The following is a 26,579-nucleotide window of genomic DNA, read 5'->3' as shown; positions in this document are numbered from 1 at the left end:
TGAGAATAATTATTCAAAATCTGCAAAAATAAATAATTCTCCATGATTGTTTTGCAAAGGTTATTTCTAACACTTGTTAAGTGGCAGCTCAGTGTCACAGAAAATCATTGGATTTTTTTTAGTTTCAGTACATCTGGTTCTGACACTGAGACACCATGTGATCTTGGAGAAGTCACTTACCCACTGTTAATTACAACTGTCCTCATTGGAAAAGTGGTGATGATCATGGTACGATTACTAGGAATGTTAGATGACATAAATGACCAGACACAAAGTTGTGTCCATGAACAGTATCCTCCATCACTTATTGGGAAATTTAACATTTAAATCATCTTCCAGATACACCGTGGGGATCCTTTAAGGTAGGCTATGGCCTACCTTGATCCCTAACAACCTATTCTATAATTGATTGTTTTGGAACTGAATTAGCAAATGAATATGCTTGAAATCAAACTGAGAGTTAATACACATGATGCAATCTGAGTTCAACTAAGTGTTAAATTGGGTAGGCAGCAACTCTAGATACATTCAATAAGAGTGCAGAGAAGAGGGGCATCAATGAGAATGCTTTAAGGAAAGGAGATTTTGTCCTGGGACTTGGAGGATAACCATGACCTAAAAATACCGCAGGAACAGAGAAGGTATTAGGCTGAAGCAACAGTTAGCAGCTGATAAGTATATCTTCCTAGAAACTCTGTGACATAGTTACTATTATAATTCCTCATTTTACAGATGAAGAAACTGAGACAGAGAGAAATTAAGTAACTTGCTCTGGTCACAGAAAAAAATGTTGGAGTCAGGACATAAATACAGCCAGTCTAGCTCCAGAGTCCACATACTTAACTACAAAGAGTCACACTGTTTCCATTGAGCCTTACATTTTTACCTTTCACTGACCCCCAACCATGAGGTCACAACTCACAGCCAGGAAGTCTGCATCCTGGTTGCAAGAGAGTTTAGGAACCCCAAGGGAGTTTTTGTGTCTCTTTTTACTGTAATTGTTACTTCTAAATATTCTATCTAAGGACGACTGGAATCAAAGTATGGGAAGTTAACAGAAAGTCCAGATGATAAACAAAAGATGTCAGGCAATCACAAAGGGCCCCAACACACTCTGGTAACGGGCTGAGAAGTTTAGGTGAACCGTTCAGCTACATAAAATAGAGTTAAGTCATGTAGGTACAATTTCACTTCATTTAGAAACAATGTACTCTTTCTAACAAAGGCCATTAGTCTCTTATAATAGACATTTTTCAAGGTCTAAGATGATAATTCATGTAATCAAAAACTAGAAATATCAATTACTTGATGGATTTTTTCCAACTATTTCAAAATGTTATAACAATATGCATCATTTCTTCTTATAAGAAAAGGCAAAAGATATTAATTTAGGAAACTGGCCTCACTGTACATCATATATTATTTTTGCTAATAGGTCTCATATTTTTGAAGGATCATTTTCCAAGACATGGAGATTTTGATTGGTGACAATATATCTTTGTGAAATAGAAATTTGAAATAATTTATCCATATTAACTAGAAAAGAGTTACTTTAGTTTTAGTTTTGTTTTATAAAATATAAAGTTATTTTTAAGCCACTACTCCCTTTAAGGCCATCTATGTGTCTGAATAGTATTTCAAATGCTTTCTACAGTGAATTACCTTCAGTTAAGTTTATGTAAATTACTACAAATGATGACAGTATTTCCAAGTAAAGTCCAAAAATATAGAACTAAAGACATTTATTTTTAAATGTGAATTGTGTTGAAAGGCAGGTATGTAACAATACAGTATCAATATATATATTTTTATTGTGTAAACATATAGATTGACAGTACCATTTTTTAACTGATAATGAAGTCATGAACCAGAAAAATTTTGGAGCATCATTAATGTTAAATCTTTTTTCAAGATCTATGTGAATAACTGGACATGTATTTTAAGTTACATACACAAAGTATCATTTTATATTTGTATTGACTACATATTTATTTATATAAGCATATTACATCATTATATGCTTTTTATTGATTACTTAATACATAGTATAGTATGCTAAGCATTTACATATAATTTCATTTATTCTAGTTGAATTCTAAACCTTATTATCCTTGAATTTAAATACAGGAAAACATTTCACGTTCTTCTCAGAAACATTTCTGTAGTTTAAAAATACTGCACAGAAATGTGAATATACCCCATGAATGATAACCCAACGGGGATAAAGGCAAAATCTCCACCTACATGTACTTACGGAATGTCAATACGGAAATCAGAAGCCACTGTGGCACACAAAATTTGGTGGGTGGCATGAAAGCAAATGACAGCATACAGTCATGCGATGTGAACAGAAGAGATAACTGTCTCTATATTATGACTTATAAATAGGTATTAAAGATTTTACCATGTTATTGGTATCTGTTGACCTTATTAATAATGATGGTATGTATGAAAATAATGTTCCTTTACAAAACAGTTGATGGTACAAGAATGAAGAAATTTTCAGCAAGATATGTAATTTTTTAGTGAGTATAATATACACTGGGGGTGTGGGGGTGGAAATCATGATTTTATACCCAAGGACATAGGTATGGGCCTGAAAATAATGTCCAGACCTTTGGGTCCCTAAAATGTGCAGTAGCCACTGTACTGCTCATAGAAAATACTTTACCTCAAATACTCTGCCTCTTTTACGGTAAATACAATAAAATATTGATGATCCACTTTTCAATGGTCTGAATACTCCTTGTTATGTGAAATTTGTAACAAAACTTGAAATGACTCAGGGGACTTACTCTCCTACCTTTTATAGCCAAGGGAGGATGAGAGTTTTAAACTCACAACTGCATTACTGTCTTTCAACTTGAAAATGAAAAAGTATATAACCAAGATTTTAAAAAAGAACCTAAGGAAAGTACATTCTTTATCTTAATTTTAAAGAACAATAAGATTGTCTCATTTCGCAGATACATACTTTAAGATTGAATAATCTCAATCATCCCCTTCATAGATTTATTGAAGAAAATATAGTGATGACTAGAACTTAGCAACAAAATTGAAGTTGGAGAACTGGAAATAGAATTGGTCATGGGGAGTATGAGTCATCTGAACATCAGAGTTTGTTTATAATTGGCGAGAAGTACACATTTCTTTACTAAGATAATCTTCTGACAATATTCTCTTAACACAAGAAAAAGGACTGACCAGTGCACCAGAGACAGATTCATTTCTCTATAGGCTACAGACATGACCACTCAGCAAGATGGTAAATTGATCAAACATACCACCAGATCAAATATCTGCCTTGGTAGCAAAGTACACGCTGTCCTCAGTGATGACTCTGACATCATTTGTAAAGCAATTTTAAAAAAAAAGCAACTGTAGACATCTTAATGTTGCTATATATTTATCCAATTCTGGGTTCTCAAAATACTATGTCAGAGTGAGACAGAAGTTTTCTAGGTGAAAGTAATATGTGGTGTCAGCTCTGCTCAATTTGATTTTTGAAACTGGTAGATACACAGTGAAATAATTTTTCCCATGTGACAACCAGGGAATATTTTTGCATATTTTTACCTATTGGTAAATAATTGAAAACACTGTTTTACATTAAAATAAACATATCTCATTTTGTAAATATTTTTTTAAATCTTAAGCAATTAAGACAAAACAGAGATGCTGAGAGTTCATATTTACTGTAAACCTACTGTGTATAATGGCTACTGATGCTCTGTAGGTAAATCTGCATTTATTAGAGTACTAAACTAAAACTTTTCAGAAGACCTGTTTAAATCCTTAAACATTACTGTTTCTGTGGGAATTAACTGATCTATCATTTCTAATATGATGACAAGTTTTGACTATCAAAACTGAACAAGACAGCTTACAATAGTAAAAAGACTGATTTCTAAGACATGGATTCTAGTTCGGTCACTTACTGGTGGTGTGATTTTTGAACACAGAATCTCTGTAACTGGACACATTATCTCTGTAATTTTATTTACTAAAGGGGATAATATTAGACCCACTCCAAGGTTTTACTAAGGTACAAAAATAATTTAGGACTGTTAAGTCCTCTTAATGAATTGAACTCCTTATCATTATGAAATGTTCCATTTTATTTGTGGTTATATTCCTGTTCTGAAGTTTATTTTGACTAATATTAATACAGACACTAGTTTTGTTTTTGTTGTTATTTAGTGTATACATGACACATCTTTTTCTATCCTTTTAGTTTGTTTGTTTAAAAGAATGTTTATTATAGATTTATTATGTTCCTGGAAAACATTCTAAACTATTAACAGCTTTTGTTTCAAGGAAATGTGATCTTCTCTTGATAGTTTAGTATATTTAAAAATTTTGATAATTAAAGTATCAGACTCAAGAATTCCAGTTTCTGATCTGGGTAAGGATAGGCCTTGTCCATAAGCAATCAAGAGGATTGGGATGACAAAATACAAATAACCTCACCTTTCACATAAAATTTCTTTCTCTAGAGTCAATGAAATATATTGTCAGAGCCAACATTCATTCAAGAAGTGTCCACAGTAAGCAAAAATAGGGCCATCCACTCCCACATAGTTTCTGTTATAATAAGCAGGCTTTTTAAAAAGTCACTTCCCATTTGAACTATCGGAAGCAATTTCCGCTAGAGCCTTCCTTTAGCCGTTCAGTTTAGTAACCCGTATGAGCTCTCCTGTACAGTTATAAATCATCAGCTCCCTAGTTCTTAAGAAGTTTTTTTTCAATTGTGGTAAGGAGCACATAGTATATAACTATTTTTATACGTGTGGTTTACTAGTGTTAACCATATTCACGTTGTGTAACAGATCTCTAGAACTTTTTCATCTTGCAAAACTGAAACTCTATACCCATCAAACAACTACCCATTTCTCCCTTCACCCAGTCCCTACCAACCACCATTCTATTTTGTTTCTGATTTTGACTACTCTTAATTCTATCCTTTTAACTTTTATACCATCCATAAAAGGAGTTTCTTATAGATAGCATATAACTGGGTCTTGCTTTTATTTCCAATCTGATAATCTATCTTTAAAATGGAGTATTTAAACCATTTGTATTTCACATAATTATCAATACACTGTGTTTATATGTACCATCTTGCTATGGTATTTCTATTTTTCCTCTCTGTTCTCTTTGTTCATTTTTCCTCACTTTCTGTCCTCTTTTTGATAAAACTGAGTATTTTTATAAATATTTCCAGTTCATTTCCACTTTTGGTTATTAACTATATCTGACTGATTTATTTTGTGTGTGATTGCTCTAGTGTTTATACGAGCAATATGTACCTTCAAATAACACATTCTTAACACAGTCTACTTTCAAATAACACCATTCCACTTCACATGTGCAATAGTATGGGTGACTTCCCTCCATTATCCTCTCTCTGTAATATCACTCATTTTCATTCAATATATTATAAACTCCATTAGGTACTGCTATTATGTTTGTTTTGAGCATTTTCTTTTATAAAGATTTTTTAAATCTTTAATATTTGCCTAGATATTTACCATTTTGGGTGCTCTTCATTTCCGTGTATAGATCCAAATGTCTATGTAACGTCCCTTTTCTTCTATGTAAGGAAGTTCTTTCTTTTGTCCTTTGTGATGTCTGGTAAGAAGTCTGATTTTGTTCTTCCGTATGTCAGGTATGTATTCCCCTGCATTTTCCCAGGCTGCTTTCTAAGACTACTCTGTCACTTTTGTTCAGCAATTTGATTATTATATGCTTTGGTGTGGTTTCTTCTGCTTGGTGCTCAATGAACTCCTTGGATATGTGGGTTTATAGTCTTCATCACATTTGGATAATGTCCGGCCATTATTTCTTCAAATATTTTTTCTGATCCTCCCCACCTCCTGAGAGTCCAACTATACACATATTAGACAACTTGAGATTCTAGGTCACTAAGACTATTCATTTTTTCAGTCTTGTCTTCTCTCTCCTCAATATTGATCAAATGCCAGACATTGTGATTTTTACATGATTGAGGGCTATAGATCCTGTTGGCTTCCTTTAGAGTGCTGGAATTTGTTCTGGCAAAACTAAGTAACTTGCACATCAATTTGATCCTTCCAAGGCTTGCTTCTCAAGTCTGCTGTGGCAGGCTCCGGACCAGGCCTCTTTAGGGACTAATTCAGCCCCATTACTAAGCTGTACCCCATCTGAGGTATCTACTAGACATCCCATGTATAAAGCGATCTCTCCATTCTGCATTGTGTGACCTTTATGCAAGCTTGAAAAACTGCTCAGCCTATTGACTTCCGTGTTCTTTGCTTGCCTTCTGCCACACAGGCAGGTCATCTCTTAGCCAAACCCTTAGGCAGACCATTCTGAAGATCTCCAGAGCTCTCTTCGTATAACACCTTCATCTCTGCTATTGCGCCCCTAAAATTAGTTGCCTTCATGTCTCCAAATTCTAATCCTTGCCTGCTTAAGTCAGTGTGACTGTTGGGCCCCTTTGGGTTCCTCCTCCCTGCTTTGGATCCAGACTGAGGCAGTAATAATTTCACCTCCTTTTTGCCCTGCTTCCAAGGATCATAGACTTTAACTGCTTGTTGTCCAATATGTGAGAAATACTTCATATGTTCTATCTGGCTTTCTAGTTGTTTATGGTGGGAGATCAGTTCCTATAGCCGTTAATCCCTTATGATCAGAATCGAAAATTCTGAGTTAAATAAGATATTTGTGTAAGGCACTTTATAAACTGAATCCCTATACAAAGATTAGCACAAGAAAGCCCATCTAGACAGAGAGAAATACATGCTTCAAGGTCCACATTTTCTTTTCTTACAATTCTACCACAAAGACTAGTACATGAAGTAGAACATGATCATATATAAACTGAAATATTCTGGGAAGATTTATTTCCCCAAAATCGAAATTCCCATTATTCCTCAGAGCATGACATTTCTTTAAGAAGTGTTCCTTTCTACAAAGTAGCAACCTGTAAAAATGCAAGTAACTCTTCGAAAGAACAGCATTTTACATTCTCCTCAATTAATAACACTGCAGTTAGAACTGGTCATCTGCTGTCCCGGAAGCCATCACAGCACGGAGGACTGGGGTGTGTGGAGCAAAATGAAGATGAAGGAGAAAGTATATTGCTAACAGGAAAGAAGGAGGGCAGAATTATCAACTCCACAGCTTTGCCCAGGGCAGGCCCCGAGGGAAAGGATTTGTCTGTCTGCTGTATTTCCCTTGGAGCCCATCTGTAATTACTATCACAGCTCATTGATTTTCAATTCTTTCTATTAATACATTTATTGGCCAGTCTGACACTATTAAAATCAGTCCAACTCTGCCTCTTTAGTGGAGGATATCTCTTCCCTAAATTAAGAGTTTTGCAAGTGCAGATGTTTTTCTCATGCTTTAAAAAAAAATGTCTTCTCATATTAGCAATAACACAGCTTCTGTGTGTTTTTCTTTGAAGCTAGGCACTGACATGTAAAGATTTCACTACAGATCAAAAGATCTCAAGCCGTGAGTCATCAGAGAATATTAAATGATAAGCAAATTCACATGTCTAGGATAACTCCTACCAATTTAGTGGTTATGCTAGCTCCTGTGCCACAGAAGGGGAGGTAATAACGAGGCTCAGTTAAGAGTAAAGCAAGTGGTATTCTTTGGTGTCTTCTCTTTTGATACAATCATTAAAGTAACACTGTCTTACTAAGCTTTTACACACAGATGTATCGTAAATCTTTTATGTTAAATTAAACATAGTGGATTAGTGAGGAAAAGAAAAAGTTAGGTTTGTCATTGGCTTTTTTTCTCTAAAGCTACTGAGTTTGAATCTAACTGCCTGTCTAAAATAAGAATTCAACGGCCCATGTGTAGGTTCAGCTACATTACTTGCACCTGTCTCTATTTCTTTATTAAGCCTACGGCTTGGAGTCCTTTACAAAATAGCACCTGTCTCAAAATCCTCTCAATTCTACAGTGTGGTACTGGCTTTCATAATAAATAGCATCTGAATTAATCACTATTTATTAAGCTCACCTAACAATATGCTCCTTGTGCTGGGAGGATGAGGACAAAGTCTGAGCTCTGCTCATAAGGAAGCTACAATACAGTTGACTTAATAATGGTGCTAGTGAGTTCTCTGTGATACAGAAAAGTGTTCAACACCTTGCTATGGATGTCCTGCAGAATGGTCTGCAAAGTTACTGCCAGCTTCCCAGGGAAAAGACCAGTATTCTCTTTTGTCCTGCCTCTGAAATTTGGGAGTTTGGGGACCTCTGCTCTGAACTTGGCTGGTATTCTCTGCTAGCAAGACTTGGAGAATACATCTGACCCTACACCTGCTGCCATACCTGCACCCTTCCCAGCTCCACAGCTGCGGGGAGGAGTCCTGGGTTTTCGCCCCCAGGGTGACGCAGAGCGGCCTTTTCCCCACCCAATTTCTGACTGCTTGGAGCACTTAAAATGATAAAACACCTCATCTATTTCTCTCTGCCATGTTATTGCCACTGCTCTTTACCTACAGGCGCACAAGTCAGAGCTGCACCACCCTCTAGAAGGGGTGACTCAGAGCACTGACCAAGGGCTTTCAGTTGCTATCGCTTGTGGAGGGACTGGTCAGCTCCTTCCCGGTGGCAGATTCTCAGGCCTTAGAAAACAGGCAGGCACAGGGAGTGGGGAACGCTGCTTTCACGTCTCCCTCTGACATGTCTGCACCTGAATATTTTTTGTATTTTTATTCAGAGTTCACCTTGTCTTTTTCAAAGGTTTTACTTTAAACAATTTCAAACACATAGACAATTTGACAGAATGGTTAAGCCCCCCATACCCATCACCCAACTTCAATACTGATGGAATTATGACCAAACTTCCTTCACCTCTATCCCTCCCATCCTGCCCTCCCATTTTATTTTGCAGCAAATCCCAGGCATTTCATCATTTCACCTATAAATATAGCAATAAGAATCTTCAAAGTATATGAACTCAGAGCTCATTTTTTTAAATTGTGGCCTAAGATCATTATCACACCAAAATGTTTACCATTTTTAATAAGATTAATGTAATTAATGTAATAATTGATTTCTGGCTTCATTATTCTATTTTTTACATGACAAAATCTAAGCAGACTTTGAAACATTTCTCCAGATATGCTTAAAAATTCAAATAAAAAAAATAAGGGTTCCAATTTGAGATTTACCTTACATCTTCTTTTAGAATTCTAAAGTAACACAGATGTTGACATCTCTACTCAATACCTCATGAGAACAGCAGCAATAGAAACTGAAGCAATTCAGCTCCCACTGCATGCAGGCAGGCTCTTGTGAGGCTCGGTGGTTCACTTTACTTTCCAGCTGAGGAGAAACAGAGATCAAACTGGACACACACAACTGGCACCTGACGGAGCATGTGCACTCAGGGTTGTCTCACTTTAAAGTCTACGCATCTCTTCTTCCACACACAGATAAGCTTAACTGTTGTCAAACTGTTCAACTAGCTGGAAATGCTTTCTCTTAACTCCTTGCCTATTACCAGAATAAAAGACTGTTAGACTGTAGGTGGGAAGGCCTGTCTCCAATCCCCCCACTATCCGGATGAGCATATAGAGGCCTGAAGATATGAAGTAACTTCCCAGTACCATTCAAGCGGGTGAGCTGCAGGGCCAGGAAAAAACTGAGCTTTATGTCTTTGAGGCAGTCCCCTTTCCCTGCACACTGCCACTCATCTCCGGTGTGACAGTTCCGCTACTCTTCTTCTTGCTTTAGTCCTTTGCTTCACAACGTGTCAGAACATCCAAAGGCTGACAGCATTTGGGAAGCTCTTGTAACAGCAGGACACCAAGCACCAAAGGTCACAGTCAAAGTCATTCCAGCACTCCTTGCTGTGCCCCTGAAGTGTATCAGAGAGCACGTGCCCTTCCCATGGACTGAGTAGCAGCATGTGCTGTGTGACCGACAAGCCTGAAGAAGGCTGAAGTCACGTTTCAGGAGAATGCAGTAATCATCTGCTCCGGTATCAGAAAACTAAGGGTGCGGAGCCACAGAATTCTGAACAGAGGGAAGGTACACAGAGCTGGTGTCAAAATGCCATCTACCCAGTTCATATGGGTACAATGAGGACTGCCATCAGGGAGAATGTGTACTTACAGAATTTCTGGCTTTTATTTGTATGTTCAGAACAACTGTAGGAGGTAGCTGTTGATCGGTTTCATACGTTTCACCACACCAGTTATAATGCCTGGACAAGATGGATAAAGGATATATTTACTGAGCACTTACCATGTGCCAGGAACTCCAAGGAATATACAAGAAATAGTTCTCATCCTTTAAGAACTTAAACAATCTATTTGAAAAGACATGACCACAAACACACACAGGAAAACTATTAAGAGAATGAGACAAGGCAGCCAAAACTTTCCAGAGAGAAAGCAGAGTGCCTAACCCAGGCCTGCTCCACAGTGTTTCTTTAAGCTCTGAGATGGGCTCATCAGGTCCTGAATTCCTTGGAGGGTTTGGGGGCATATGTAGAAACCAGCTGACAGCAGGGGACCTAAATTGGCTATTTATAGCAAGAAGGAGAGAAGGAACATACGCCTTCATGGTGCACTGCAGGAGGTCCACGAACCCGACCGTTGTTTCACAGTGCTGCCTGCAGCCTGAAAGGCAGACTCAATTTTTTTCCTTTAAAGACAGGATGTTAACATCTATGTCTTAAAAACAGAGTCACACAACTAGATTTTCCAGGGTGATTAGAGAATCCAATCAAAGCGTCAACTTCAGGCTTTCTCATTCATTGTCATGATGTATAGATGCATTTATAACTTTCTGTTCATTGTAACTAACATCTCATCTCTGTCAAAAGCCCATAATCACACGTGATTATTTTAATTTCACCAATGTTTACAATTTCTTAGGAAGAATCAAACTTCAACTAGCCTCTAAGAGGAAATGAGGAGTGAGTCCTCTAAGACTGAAATGAAGAAATCTTCAGAATTCTAGCAATCCTTATCTAAAAATAGTTGTGAGACTCTTGAGTACACAGCATAGCACCCATCACATTATCTCCAGTGGAAAACTCCAACAAAGTAAAAAAATGAAGTTCACTAAAAGTCTAGATTTTATCTTTAATTTTAAAGAAGAGCTGACTGAAATGACTACAAATGACTAAATACAAAACATTGCATTCTATAAATAAAGTCATAATACGTTTCATTAAACCCTGTGGGCTGCTTCTGTTGAAGCTTTACTAGAAAAGAGAATGAAACTGTCTCTCCCGGTATTTAAGAAGTATACACAAAACTAAGGGAAATGATAAAATCAAGTCTCTATTGTCTCCAACATACACAATCTAAATTAGGATTAAAATACCAACATCAGCTTCATTCACAAGGAGAAAAATTGATTTTAATGAACAGGCATTAACAACTTTTCCTGTCCCTATGTGAAGACAGAAAAATATCTTCTATAAATAATGTGACACGAGGTTTTCATTCACACCATAAACCTGCTTGGAATATTGGCTTTTATTTTTGTGCACCTAGATCTTTCATGTAAACATGACCTTAAAACTGAAAAAATGACAACAAAGGGGAAAAAAAATCTAGATGTCATTAAAGATTCCCAGGACTGGAGGCAACAATACACCAACCATCCTGCCTTCATCAAGTGGCCCAGGTAGTATTTTCTGACTGGTTTCCTATACCTTCCTCCAACACATGCATGACTTGAGTAGACTTACTGCTATTCAAGTGGAAGAACATACTGTGAAATAATAGCACCACTATGAAATACACCACTTTTTCACTTTTCCATCAGCAGTGTAAAAAGGCTATCTTCTCTGAATGAGATGTCATGGTCTGTATGATTTGCTAAGAAATGGCTGTGCAGAAATTTATTTTATTAAACTGATGCTAAGGCATTTAGGTTAAGAAAATAGAACCTGAAAGAACGAAAACATATCTTTCCAGTGATTAGGTTAAATGAAAAGGTAAAAACTACTCAGTCTGGAGGATATAGGTTAGTTCGATGAGTCAGGCTAGGAAATCCAGGTGAACACATGACTTTTTATGAAGGTTTGTCTACCATGAACAAATACTATGAATGACCACCACGTAGTCTTTCCTTTTATGGTGCTCTAGTGTCTGAGGTTGGGGTTGAATCTATGTGAGTCAGTCATTACGACGTTACAGAACTGGAATTGTGTTACCGGTTGCCATAATCCATGAAGTTCATTTCAGAGCTTTGACAATTGACACTATACATAAATGTGAAATGATAACATGAATCATGACGGGCTCTGTTTCAGACACGGAGTTACAATGAAGAAGAGAAATGTACACTGAAATGCCACACACCCTGCCACATACTGTTCAAGAAAAGGGGAAGTTACGGGAGAAACCCTCTAAATGCAAGCACCTAGATTTGTGCCTCAGAGGCCCTCATTGTGAAATCCTTTTGGTACATTAGAAGTCCAACTCCTTGAATGGGGTGGTCCCAGACGAACTCATGCACACAAGGGTTTTATAAGAGTGAGATTCTGTTCAAATTTAAATTTCTTTTGACTGTTCAATTACAAAGATTGCTAAGGTTTGTTTGGATTTTCTGAATAAGAGATTCACTAATAACATGAAGATTAAACATATATTTAATGTGCAGGGGATTTTTTGGGGGTTCATCTGTACTGTCTCTGTAGTGGTGGTTCAGTAAGGTAGGTGGGCAAGATACATGCAGGCACACGAGCAGGGATTTCTCCCTTAAATACAGAACATGGTCAATGCTGCAAGCAATCACATTGTGCTTATTATGATTTTAACTAGTGAAGCCATAAATGTTCACAATTATAAAATTACTATGTCCTTTTTAAAAAACATCTACCTGGTGGCTCTTACATCTTTATATTTTCAGTAGCCATAAATTAATGCATCAATTTAGGTATGTTTTGTTAAATAAGGGTTCTTTTGCCACTATGCACTTTGCAAACTCACTAACCTAAATTTCATCAGCTGTCCTCTGGTCTTCATGGACTAAAAAGGGACTTAAACATAAATGTCAAGAGAGAAATCCATTCAGTGAACAGAAATATTACCATGCCTGTATTCTGTAATTTACTTAGAAAGAACCAAGTTATTTTGACACTGAGGTCATATTTTTGTCCTATTTTTTAACACTTCTTTGCTTTGGATTTTGATTAGCTTTTCAAAACATTCACCCATTTAAATAAAGCCATATGGTTCTTATGAGTCACCATGTCTTCCTAATTTCAGGAAGTTATCTTTTCTAAGTTCGGAATAACTGAGAAATCTCACAAATGGGTGAGACACAACCATGGTCTCAGATGATTTTTTGCTCACAAGAGAAAAGCACAGGCAAGTGAAAAATCAGAAGTGTATGCAAACCTCAGGACATTTTGGAAATAACTGCCACTGTCATAAAGAGAAGGGGCCGGGACGTCGCTGGAAACTTCTGCTTACCCCTTGCTCAGATTCCAAAAGCTCTGTTTTGACTCTGACTGCCGGCATCCCATCAAGCATTAACATTCTGTTCTCAAAGGTGTTGATATTCTGAGAATAAAAGAGAGAGAAATTCAGCTATAAAGCTCTCAAAAAAAAAGGACATGTGGTAGAGTCTTCCTTCATTGTAATACATTTAGTCCTGCTAACCTCATCTTTTAACAATGAAGTCTAATAGCAGCACAACCAGTTATTCCCCCATTCTGCACTTCCATTTGAAATAATGACCAAGGACTTGAATTAATCAGTCTGATTCTCTGACCTCTGGGTTAGAGGTTAGACTGTAATAAACCGGAGTAAGGAAACCTTACATTAATTTATATGGGGCTGGAACAATTCATCATCACACTTTTGCAACAGTGCAAGGAAACAGAAGTCAAGCTTCTTTCTTCCTTAGTTCTGGAGGTTGTACTGTGTACCGAAATTCATAAAGGAGAAAAGAAATAAAATAATTTATATACTCTCATGTCTCTGTCAAAGTCTAAGTAATTTTAAAAATAAGATAATATCATCCTAGATACACTGAATTTTGGCAGCATGGCAATTCTGATCAAATGAAAATTTCTACATATCAACCTTCAAACATTTCCTTTAAAAATAACACAAGTCCTGGATTAAGAGTGAATTCTTCAGCTGAAGTCATAACCAAAAAATAAATAGCAATTTATTTTCTGTTCTGGTATTATGTTTGGCTCAAATTACCACTTCTTGAAAGGAAAATTTTACTTCCATTGAGGATCAGTAGAATTCAAAAATTCAGTGAAACATTAAATCAAGGTTATTTTTTTTACTAATTTCACTGCTTTGGGGATTTTCTGACATCAATAACCTATGGCAGGAATAGAAAGCCACATATCAGTGCTTAGGGCCCAAACCAGGCTCATGTTTTAAAACATGTTTAGAATGCCAACTTTACCCTCATATACTGAATAAACTAAGAAATGGAAATCGCTAAATTTGACTGAGTTTTTAGAATGGTTCTTTTTGCTCAGTTATGGAATATAACCACATGACACTGGTCTTATTAACATAAAAAGAGATCTCTCTAAATATTTTGCCTACATAGTGACAAAGGTTAATACCATTTTTAAACCTTTAGATTTTCTTCTTTCATATAGTTGCTTTTCTACCAATAGGTAACCCACTTCAACAAATCATAAATTAAATGATTTTATTACTGAATAATACCAATAGAGTGCAGCATAGTGAAGCTCGAATTATTTCCCCCATTTCTTGACTCTCCTTTTTGTTTAAGAAATATCCTTCAAGAAATAAAATCTATAGGGCCCTTTTATCAGAAATATTTACTCTGAGAAATGAACAACAAGAAAAAGCAAATTTACTCTAAAGTTAACTAATGAGCACTTAAAAATTCCATGCTACCTAGTCTACTAGGTAATAAAAAGGAGCAAAGCTGTCATGTTCTTTTCTTAGAAATGTACAACATTGTTAAAACTGGCAAGAAACATTTGAAAAAAAATTTTGCTTGTGACTTGTCCATTTTTTTAGGGACTTTGCTTCCTAATAGTCTACAGCACAAGGAACCGTGGTATTTCTGACAAGCTCAGTTAATTTGTTCCAAGCTTAAAATCCTTTCATGGAGGCTGATGGGTTGTTTACACATCAGGCATGGATCTCAAACCCTCATGTATCACTGGCTTCCGTGGCTGGAAGCAGCCAGCTGGGCTGGCACCACCCAGTCTCAGGGAAGCCTTCCTGCAGCCAGCCAGCCTTCAACTGCCCTGCCTTTCCAAGCAGCCAGGAATCTAGCCTAACAAAGCACCCGTAGGCTGTGCGGTTGGTAGACAATGAACGATGAGTTGATATTGCTTCCCACCCCGGAGGAGGTCTTGCCCAGAGAAAAAGGGAAGAAGATGCCTTGCAAAGAGGGGGAGAAGACAAAGCGAGATTCTGGAAAGGCAGGTTTAATGAACTGTTAGAATCTGATTAGAGGCTAATGTTCCTTTTAGTGCTTTGTACCAATTTACAGCTGATATAGTTTAACCATTCTCCTCACTGGTGGTGATAAACTCATTAGTTTAAAAAATGCAAGCTAACCAGAGTCTCTGAAGTTAAAAATTGATAAATCATATAAACCTGACTGGGTCTATGTTCCACTTAGCACATTTAAATATCACTGTATTTTCATGATTTTTAAATTGTTATTCTTGAATAATTCTACATGTGTAAAGACAATGTACATTTTAGTTTCATGTGAAAGTGAAAAAATAAAACATGTTTTCAAAAATTTTTTAAGAAATTAAGTTTTCCCTGGAAATATTCCTCTTTTCATGATTTTCTAGCATTATCTGCAGCCACAACCAAAATAAACATCACAAATAACAATGTTCACAGCTAAGGAACCAATCCTTAACCATTAAACTCTTAAAAATAGTATAGATTCAATCTGTACATATGCCTGAAAGTTATATTGTGAATATATATGTAGCATGTTAATCTCTGCATTCATGATTCTAACCCTGTTTTAGCATAAACATAAGTACTGAACATTACACTGTATTCCAGATTATCCAGGAAGGTGTATGGTTTGTATAGAGCACATGGTAATTGTACACATTGAGGATACACTATAGTCCTTGGAACAAAATACCAATAGATTAATCTCCAAGCTAAAAATCAGATACATACAATCTCAGTTGACTTTTAAATATGTAATAAACTCCAATAATTTGAAATTGCTGTCAAACAAATCTTGCCATGATCTTAATCAAAACACATTTGCTGTGCATCAATAGCTCAACTGATTCCCAAGAGGTAAATAAAATGACACAATCATCAATTTTAGTAACATGGAACTCTTTATGTATGTTGAACAGCCATTTTGATATGCAACCCTAAATCATCACTTATGTATATATGCATACACACTTAGTCTCACACACATACCTACACTGCTTGTTTCCTATGAGTTAAGCTTTATTCACTGAAACAAAAGTTACCATCACCATCACATTTATCAGCTGGCTATTGACCAATTCTACAGGTACTGAATGAGAATGGTATGCTGGATATTCCTATTTGCCAAATAAGATGGGGCAACACAGTAGTCCAGCTGATAGTAGCCCTCCTAGTCAAAGCCGTATAATCACATCCATCACTGATCCTAACATCTAAAAATAATTTGAATGGGATGTGCAGGAAGGAAAGGGACTGATGCTCAATAATCATATCTCAGAGATACCCCCCCATAAAATGGGGGTAACTTTCCAGATCAACCACTACAATCTGTCCTCCTACTTCCACCAAGCACATCTTTTTCTCTCCTCTCCCTGTGGGTCAGCTAGTTTGCACAACTGGAGTCAGTAAAGAGCCAGCCAGTCATTATTCAACAGAACTAATTTTACACAAGGTTTCCTTCTATAAGCCAAAAATATCTAATGGTATTTGTTTTGATTTCTTGAGGTTCAAGACATATTCACCTAAATGTGTATTCATCTGAAAGCTTCATGTTTGGCTACAGGTGATGAGAAAGATGAATCAGCCCCACCCATGGCTGTGCTATATTAACAGTGATGTAAGGAACAGATGAGTAGTGACTGATGATTCATTGCACCTAGCTGATTAAGGCACTTTCATAGACGATTCTTAAAAGATTTATACATTAAAACTATTGCCCTTTCAGTACTTTTTCCTACAGAAAGAGCAAAAGAATCAGAGTATAAGGAAATTGGGCTTCTGCCTAAAAAACGCTTCTTAGAGAAGTCAGCTTCCCTTTCTTGACTCACATCTAACTTTATAACAATTTTTTTAAAGCACTTACTGCAGATATGCCAGTCCAACCAATAGGTCATTTCTTTGAAAAAAAATCTATTTTTAAATACATGTTTTATCCCAGCCCTAAAACTTGCACTGAAATGCAAGAGAATCAGTAAAGAAGTCCCCTGCTCTTTACAGGCAAGGATCAACAAACCTACCAGATGAGGATTATGTTTGGCCAACAGTTCCAATTAGCTACTGCTTTGCAATGATTCACAGTCACAGAAACCAGCGCTCATTTCAGTATTACCTTGGTAACGAACATAATAATAACACCTAATATTTGTACAGTGACTGTGAACTAGACCCTGTGCTAAGAGATACTCGGTCCTTACAGCAACCCAAGAGGATGATGCTACATTAACCTGAAGATGAGACACAAGGAGGTGAGACTGCCCAGGGTCACAGGTAAGTGGTATGGCTTGTTCCAAACAAATGAGTCTGAGCTCCTACCCGCTCTATCTTCCTCTCTCCCTACACTCAAATGAGAAAAAACAGGAGCACCTTGTTGATGGCCCCGACAGAGGAGCTCTGGATCTCAGTTAATGGCTCCTCTCAGGGCTGAGCTGATTAGGTCACTGAACCGAATGTACAACTTCTGGTCACTGGTGAGTACCACCAGTTTTGGGAATAACAGTAAGAGGTCAAATAAGTCCCTGGTTTCAAAGCTATTTCACTTTTCTTTTTCCTTTAAATCAAGCTTTCAACATATGGTCTTGGCTTGATGAAATTATACATTCCTACCCTAGAAACATCTCATAAATAATTTAGCAAGTCAGTCCCATCCTGACTTCAACATCCAGTGAAATCTATGGTAATCTTATCTGCTACCCAATGTTTTGAAAATATTCAGATCCTTGGTGGTTCATTATTTCACAATGGTTTCTTGTACTTGGATGATACAGGAGTTTCATCTTCTACTCAAGAGATACATTTGTAATCACATTTAATTTATAATTACTTAGATTAAGTGTAAAAGCATATTTTTCTAAGTTCACGTATCGTCACACTGGTAAGTCAATTTTGTGGAGGGCATATGCATAATCACAGTATCCCAATAGTACAAAATAAACATCAGTTCAAATATAACTTCGCCAGTCTAGCTCAGCCTTTCATCTTTCATTACTTTGCAGCACAGGAGAGGAGATATCACGCTGATGACCATATTTTATTGGCAAAACTAAAAGTCAAATTGTAGACCTATTGGGACTCTCAAGTTAAACTCCCTTCAGTAGGTCACAATGATCCATCCATATATTATTCTGAAACATTTCTTAAATGTCTTCAGTCTTAAAAACAAAATCCTTCCCAAAATACCTCACATGGAAACATGGAATGTCTTTCATAAGAACCATAAACCTCTCTGCACAGTGCAGCAAATTATATTTTCCTGATAGCAAGGATATTCTGTTTCCCATGTTGGTTAAGTGCTAACTTACTACAACTATGTATGGTTTACACTAACATTTTAGAAATGTTATCTGAGCTTCTGAACACTTTCTACTAATAAAAATCATAATAGAATATATTATTTTTCTCATGCATATTCTGAAGAGCCGCACACACCTGGGGGTTGAGTATTGGCTGATCTCCCCAAAACATTCAGTGGGGGCCTCTGCTGTGCCAGACATCTCATTCTACTGGCACCATGATCTTGAACCATGAGGTACTATGGGAGGTAAGAGGGGAAGCTGGAGACCAGAGACCTTAGAGAGGGAGGGCAATACTTCAGCCCACTTGGACAGGTGTGGGCATTCCAGGGAGAGAGCTGACATGGCAGGGCAATACTTCATCCCACCTGGGCAGGTGTGAGCATTCCAGGGAGAGAGCTGACATGGCAGGGCAACACTTCAGCCCACCTGGGCAGGTGCGGGCATTCCAGGGAGAGAGCTGACATGGCAGGGCAACACTTCAGCCCACCTGGGCAGGTGCGGGCATTCCAGGGAGAGAGCTGACATGGCAGGGCAACACTTCAGCCCACCTGGGCAGGTGCGGGCATTCCAGGGAGAGAGCTGACATGGCAGGGCAACACTTCAGCCCACTTGGGCAGGTGCGGGCATTCCAGGGAGAGAGCTGACTTGGCAGGGCAACACTTCAGGCCACCTGGGCAGGTGCGGGTATTCCAGGGAGAGAGCTGACATGGCAGGGCAACACTTCAGGCCACCTGGGCAGGTGCGGGCATTCCAGGGAGAGAGCTGACATGGGAGGGCAATACTTCAGCCCCCTGGGCAGGTGCGGGTATTCCAGGTAGAGAGCTAACACGCAGGAACAGGTGCTGGGGCCTCAGAATAGGCTGACAAATAAATGGTCTTAATGTCATGTAAAGACAAGAGAATTCTACAGCCATTAAAAAGAAGGAAAGCTTGCCTCTGAAACAATATGGATGGCCCCTGTGAACACTATGTTACATAAAGTCAGTCAAATAAAAATAAATACCACATTACCTCACTTATATATGGAGTCTTCAAAAAAACAAAAACAAAAGAACAGGAAAATGAGCTTATAGTTACAGAGAACAGACTGGTGGCAGCCAGGAGGTGGGGGATGGGAAGGTAGCTCTGGTTAAGGTGGCAAAAGGTATGAATGTGCAGTTATAAAATGAGTGAATCATCAGGATGTAATACAGAGCATGGCGGTGACAACTAATACTGTGTGGTATATGTGAAGGCTGCTGAGAGAATGAATCTTAAAATTCCTTACCATAAGAAAAAAAAAGTTATGTATAGTGATGGATGCTAACCAGACCTACTGCGGTGATTATTTCACAAAATATACAAAAATTGAACCTCTGTGCTAAATACTTGAAGCTAATAGTCAATTATATCTAAGAACAAGAACAAAAAAGAGAGAAAAGTGAGTTCAGTCCTGGAAAATGAAGCCAGAAACAAGATTCTTCCCCAGGAAACAAGACTAGCAGAAACTAATTCTGAGGGCCTAACCCAGCAGAGGCCGGGTGAAGGAACAGAAGCAGACAGGAATCAGAACGCGATCCGTGCACCCCTGCCCACGCCTGCAGGGCCCCCCTCCCTGGGCACACACGCGGACACAGAAATCAAGCACTGGGTACCTGCACAGAAGGTCCAGCCCAGCAGATGGGCCCCACATACAGACAAAGTACACTTGCAATACAGCCACAGTATGATGACAGGGCCCCGTAATTTAAAAAATAAATAGTATTAACAATTATAACAACAATAACTACCATTTACTGAGCACTTATGTCCCAGGTATTGTTTCATGTGCTTTACACGTGTTACATCATTCCTTTAAAAAACACTTACTATCAGAAGCTTTCCAGTTATTTAGGATACATCAGTGAACAAAAGAGAGAAAGCTTTATAGAGTTTCATTCTAGTCATTTAGTCCCCCCAAATCCTTTTGCTACTATGTCTATTTTAGATAAGAAAATTCAGGTTCGGAGAGATTAAGTTATCTGTCCCAGATTACGATGATGGCAGGCAATCTAACTCTGGGGCTAGTATCTATTTTCTATGGCCACAGGAATACAGATCCTTACTGGCCAGGTATTCTGACCTTGGCTGCAAAGGTGTACCAACCCAGGGCTGTCCAAGGCACTCTAGCTAGTGTGCTTCGGGTTTCTGTTGTAACAAAAGGCTCGTACGTGAACCAGAGGTCACATGGGAACAGTGAGGCAAAGGCAGGCTGATGGCAGATACAATGAAGGGAGTCGGTATTATGGACATTCTGAAGTCCTTACCCTGCCCTACAGCAGGTACCTCTGACCATTTATCCAATGTCCCTCTGGCCAGTTACCCAGTACGTTTCATTTCAACAATTTTTTGCTTACTCAGGATCTCTTATATCCAGAGGAAGATTTCTCTTATGTTGAATAAGTTCAAATCTTCAAATAGGTACTAACAAAGTCAAATTTATACAAACTTGGAAACACAGGTTTGGTTGAAATAAAGCAAAATAAAAACAAACACAAAAACAAAAAACAATGCTATATAAGTGAGTCATCTTATTAGCTACATGTTCAAGACAAGAATTAATTCTGCTTCTACTAACATTGTCTCCCAAATTACCACTTTTTCAGACTTTCCATGGTTATCAAGACTTAAAAAACCTAGAAGAGATATTTCCCAAAGTACACGTTTAAGAGTACTGTACATTAACATATTCAATGGCCATTTCCCCTTACAAAAATCGTGTGGATAGTAATGAAAAACCAGGCAGGATACTGAATAGAATATGTAATGAAATAATATCATTGGTCCTCTGTGTCTAGAGAAAATGAAGATTACTATCAAGTATTAAGTCATTTATTTTTCTGTAGAAAACAAAGGAAATGACTATTGACCTATATTTCCACCTTTCCTTGTCTATGGTGATGTCAAGTGGCTCCTTATCAAATTCAAAATGGATTGTCTTATTAAAACATGGGCTGTTGAGGATCTGTGCCCACACAGCCTGAAGAAATAGTACTGAAGAGCTGGAAATAAGTACAGGAATTTTGAGAACTGGAAATCTAAGTTTATTTTTTCAAATCATGACTATTTTCATAAAAACAAAAAAGAGAAAGGCCAGCCTTAAGTTAATTCTAAACAAGTCAACTAGTTTTTGTCTTTTTCTCTAAGAATCTGTATTTATTCACTTCTCATCTTATACTTTAAACATTTACCTAATTAACAATATGTAACAAATACAGTAATATTTATTCTTTGAAAACCCTGGGCATGATGTTAGTTTTTAATGTATGTGCTAAAAAAAGTAGAGTAGAAAAATGAACTTTACAATTTATTTTATCCAAGAAGGAAGGTTAAAGCATGTAAAAGCACTATGTAAAAGTTGGCCGTGTCGTCAAAAAGTGTAACAAAAGTAATTGCTATTAAAAGATTATATCAACATTAGTAAGTCGCAGTAGCTCACATTCCCTGGCCAGCCATGTCAGTCACAGCACAGAATAGCCATGCCTTTTCCCCCTTTTCCTCCCCCAGCATGCTGGCTCCTAGGAACGCAGTCCAAGAAGACATTACTATTTGGCTGCCAACCAGCCAAAGGCACAGGCTTGACCCAAAATGTAATCTATATCAGTATATCCACCTCTAGCTGTGATATTTCCAGATTCCCTAAATGATGTCTTCAGTTGAAATAATTAAACTGTATGTGTGATTTGAATTCTGTACTAAGTTGATAGTTTCACTGGCAATGCTGGTACACTGCCCATGTACATAAAGTTACTTTCATTTTTTCTCCAATACCATGTCAAAGAATTCTGACTACCCTTACCTTTCACCTTTTTAAAAGCATTCTATCTGTCATGTCTATGCTTGCCTTTGCACACTTTTCATAATTGGCTGGAAGTGTAAGTTAGAACAGAATATTGCTCAGATCATGGACCCACTGAACAGGGAACCCACTTGCTGTTACCAGCTTCCCATGGTTTCTGTTTGCTTTTTACTATCAAATGCAAATAACTTTCTGCTTCACAGAATTGTTTTAAGGATTCCATGAGCTATCTGAAGTACATTAGCATGTTACAAGTCTTTTACATTAATAATAATTTTAGTAGTAGTAACACTATTTCACCATTCTTCCCAAATGCACTTTTATGAATGTATGTCCTAATCTTATTTTTGTTTGACTCTTTGCAGAACCCACTCAGTTACATGTGTTAGATTCTCTATATGAACTTTTATTTAAGTAGAATGGAAGTGGTAGATTTGTTAAACATACTGTAAACAGGAATTGATGGAAGACTGACTTAAGACAAGTAATATGCTTCTCATGATGAATGGCAACAATGAACTGTTGTCTCTTTAAACTGTAAGGATGTACCCAATTATAGGGAAAAAGCTTGCCCATCCTTGGACAGCCCAGGGAGGATGTTAAATATTCTCTTACTAGAAAGAACCATCAAGTGTCTGCTGGCTCTTCCCAGCAATCAAATACTATTTGATGCACTGCCAAAAAGCCTTTACTTACGGTTCTCCTTCACACTGATTGTCTAGGAATGCACTGTTTTAAAGAAAGAGATTTACTACTACAACATATTTCACTTGCATGTTCCTTAAAGAAGAGATCTATGGAGTGGGCTGTAATTTGAGCTATGGAAAATCTGAGAAATTATTTGAGGAAAACAAAAGAACTATTACATAGAAATCCAAGTGGCTAGAAGTTTAAAATTTGCCTGTATTTAGGGTAATATGAAGCCAGTGATAATAACACTTCCAGGCCATAATCCATGCTGCTGTCATGTTGAGTGTCCTTCCCTATCTCTGCATTTCATTTCATCAACCATCCTTAGCCCTCCTTAGTATTTCTACAGGATACGCATGTGCGTGCATGCATGAGCATGTGTAAATAAATTGAATCTAAGGCTCTTTCTCCCCATTTTATGAGTACTTCTCAATTCTAAAATGTAACACAAAGAAAGTCAGAAAAGAAACAAAATTCTTTCAACAGAAATCTGGAGTACACTTTTTTTATTAGGAAATTATACAACTGCACACCATTTTACCCAGGCCTTGTTACTTCCTGCCAGCCTCTTAATAAACCAGCCCCATAAAAATAGAAACAGTATAATTTTGAACCTGTGTAACTTACTGTAGCCAGGAAGTTTCTATTACCTTTTGTGCTACTTGATACTGAATATGGCTAAAATAAATGTTTACTCATAGGTAAATATGCCCTGTTTAGAACGTCCACTGACATAACTCAGTATTGTCTCAGTCTAGGACCTTTGAACATCTGCAATCCAGACATTTAGATCAGGTAATCCTTTGCTGTCCTGCTGTTGGGTTGTCCTCTGGGCTGCATGATGCTCAGCAGCACGCCTGCTGTCTACCACCAGATCCCAGGAACACACCCACATCCTGCAGCTGTGACAATAAAATGCCCTCAGAAATTGCCAAATGTCAAGGGGAGGGGGTGCAAGGAGGGGGAGGAAGGTTACCCGCATTTATGAAGCAATTTCATAATTGCTGACATTCTTCCCTCATTAGGAAAGAATCCTAATTGGATGCCGAATTCTATTGTCCATTATTAGAAATGCTACCTCAGTATTAAAAGAAAATTATACCTGATAGAAAGAATATTTATAGTTTACTTTAGTAGACACCTGCTGGGAAATTAGTGACATTTTATAAAATGCTTTATTATTTTGTTTGAATTCCTTCTCCCCTCTCTGCATATCCATATTTTCACACTAACCAAGTGCAAAGATTCCAGAAAGGAGCTGTCAATTTGCTCGTTACTTCAAGCTACGGGACTTGAAAGTAACCTGCGGGGATTTAATATTAACACAGCAACTCATGGGCACTCTCCTGACCCACTGTGAGACATGGCCAGTGAGAATCCACCAAAGTAACCTCAAAAATCCCCAGTGTAAGAAACTGTAATTATCCAAATGAATATGGTGACCCAACTTTCAACAAGTAGCTAGGAGGCAGAGTTTCATTCTTGGCTGTACATCTGATTTTCAGGGTAACACTTTATATTTTGCTTTTCTTCATAGAAACCAGGACTGATGCCTCCATTAAGAACTAAGTATTTCACAATATGAACTGAAATATAAACCTATTTGTATTTTATTAAGGTTGCTAGGACTGTTCTCTCTTAAGTAATATAAAATTCAATTATACATGCTTGTGGTTCTTCCACCTGCTCAGAGTGGCCAAGAGAATAAATTAAAATGACCGAGGTTATGTAAATTAAATCGCAACAACATCTTTGCTGAAGAGCAGGAAGAACAGCGCCTTCTACAAAAAATTGAAAGATGTGAGGGGTAGTAGGTCTCTAGAGGATCTTCCTGACAATTCAGAGGAATAAAAAAGGAATTCATTTTAGAAGAACATGCTCATTGGCTGGAAAGGTAAACCACAAATTTGCTTCCACTAACAGATACACTATCTCCTATGCTGTCCAGGTTGCACCAGGCACATGTAGCTATTGAGCAGCTGAAATGCAAGTAACCTAATTTTAGATGTCCTTTATATGTAAAACACACACTAGATTTTGAAGACTTAGTATGAAAAGAGAATATCGAACGGTGCATTAACTTTTAATTGATTACATGTTCCAATAATAAGATGTTAGTTATGTTGGGTTAAATACAATATACTATTAAAGTTACTTTAGCTGCTTTTTTATTTTTGATGTGCCTACTAGAAAAATTAAAATGACATATGTGCATTTCATTAAAGCTGTTTTTGAATCACTTAAGGAGATCTCAACCTTTATAGGTACATGGTGTTCCCTCCAGCCTCTACCCAAACCTCCTGGAAACTCGGCAGGGGTGGGGAGGGGGGGGAGTGAGAAGTTTTCAATATCACAAAATTAGAGGAGTGCCACTGCCTTTAGTGCCCAGGGGTCAGAGATGCTTAAAGTCCTCAGGGCAGGAGTCAGTCCCATAAAATGAAGAATTGCCATATCCATAATCTCAGTATGTCTCCACTGAAAAACAGGCACGTGATAATACTAGCCAACTGGGCTCAGAAACTAATTCTAGACACAATTTGTATTTCCAACCCTTACCTCTTTCTCTCAGGATCCAGAACTATATTTCAACTGACTGGCTGACATCTCTAACCTCCACATTCCCTAAAAAGGAAAGAAAGAATGAAAGAAAACAAAAAAAATATGGCATGCTTCATGAATGGTCCCTCAAGAAATGACGATATCATCATCAACCCTGTTTCTCAGGCTAGAACCATTCCCTTTCCTAACTCACATGAAATGTTTACCAGAATCCTTGGCCAGTGGCAGCCAGCCTTTCCTCTCAGTTCCCATTAGTCTTTGTCCCATAAGTGATAGTTCTACTACCTTCCTCCACTCTGCTGCCAGAGACATGCTGGACAGACAGGAATTTTCCCCCCTAACTAGGTCTAAGGCTAAACTAACTTAACCTCAGCATCAGAAGGAAAACCTCTGATCTTTGATGCCATACAAAATTGAAGGTCACAAAGAAGCCTTAGAAAATTTGACTACATTTTAAACAAGAAGAGTCAGATAAAGGAAAAATTATAAATTAAGTCTAATAGTACATAAGGATTAAAAGTGATTTAAAAAGGAATTAAAGTATTATATCAGTTACATACGTGTGGCTATACATAACACATGTATGTGGTTATATGTTCTACATGTAAAGTATTATGATGTACCATGTAATATATTTAAATATTATACAATCAGCATATACAGTTATTTAAATTTACTATAAAGAGATTTATTTTAGGAGCATTATTTTTCAACACAATATCAGATACAAACTATCTTTAAAACAAAAGATACTTCTGCCAGATTTTTAAGAGAGCAAAGCATGGTAAAGTTTATCTTGCTCATAAATACATGGTTT

The 26,579-nt window shown here is 37.4% G+C and overlaps 1 protein-coding gene across 13 annotated transcripts in view; it reads right to left on the bottom strand.

Annotated features, from left to right (window-relative positions):
- Positions 1 to 26,579, bottom strand: part of KLF12 (KLF transcription factor 12) — a 427,321-nt gene that overhangs the window by 239,903 nt on the left and 160,839 nt on the right. For 7 of the 13 annotated variants that reach the window (XM_073212516.1, XM_073212517.1, XM_073212510.1 and 4 more), the window contains exon 3: positions 13,448 to 13,537. The exons of 1 other annotated variant lie outside the window; for it this stretch is intronic. Coding sequence is in view for 10 of the 12 variants with exons in the window: in XM_073212510.1 (XP_073068611.1) it covers positions 13,448 to 13,537 (90 nt within the window). In the remaining 2 variants the exon portion in view is untranslated. Of the gene's footprint in view, positions 1 to 10,124; positions 10,216 to 13,447; positions 13,538 to 26,579 lie in introns of all 13 variants that reach the window. 5 more of the 13 variants (XM_073212506.1, XM_073212514.1, XM_073212507.1 and 2 more) reach the window with 1 other exon arrangement.

This window comes from Manis javanica, chromosome 9, assembly GCF_040802235.1.
Source record: "Manis javanica isolate MJ-LG chromosome 9, MJ_LKY, whole genome shotgun sequence".
Classification (NCBI taxonomy): domain Eukaryota; kingdom Metazoa; phylum Chordata; class Mammalia; order Pholidota; family Manidae; genus Manis; species Manis javanica.
This window is presented reverse-complemented; position numbering and strand designations above follow the sequence as displayed.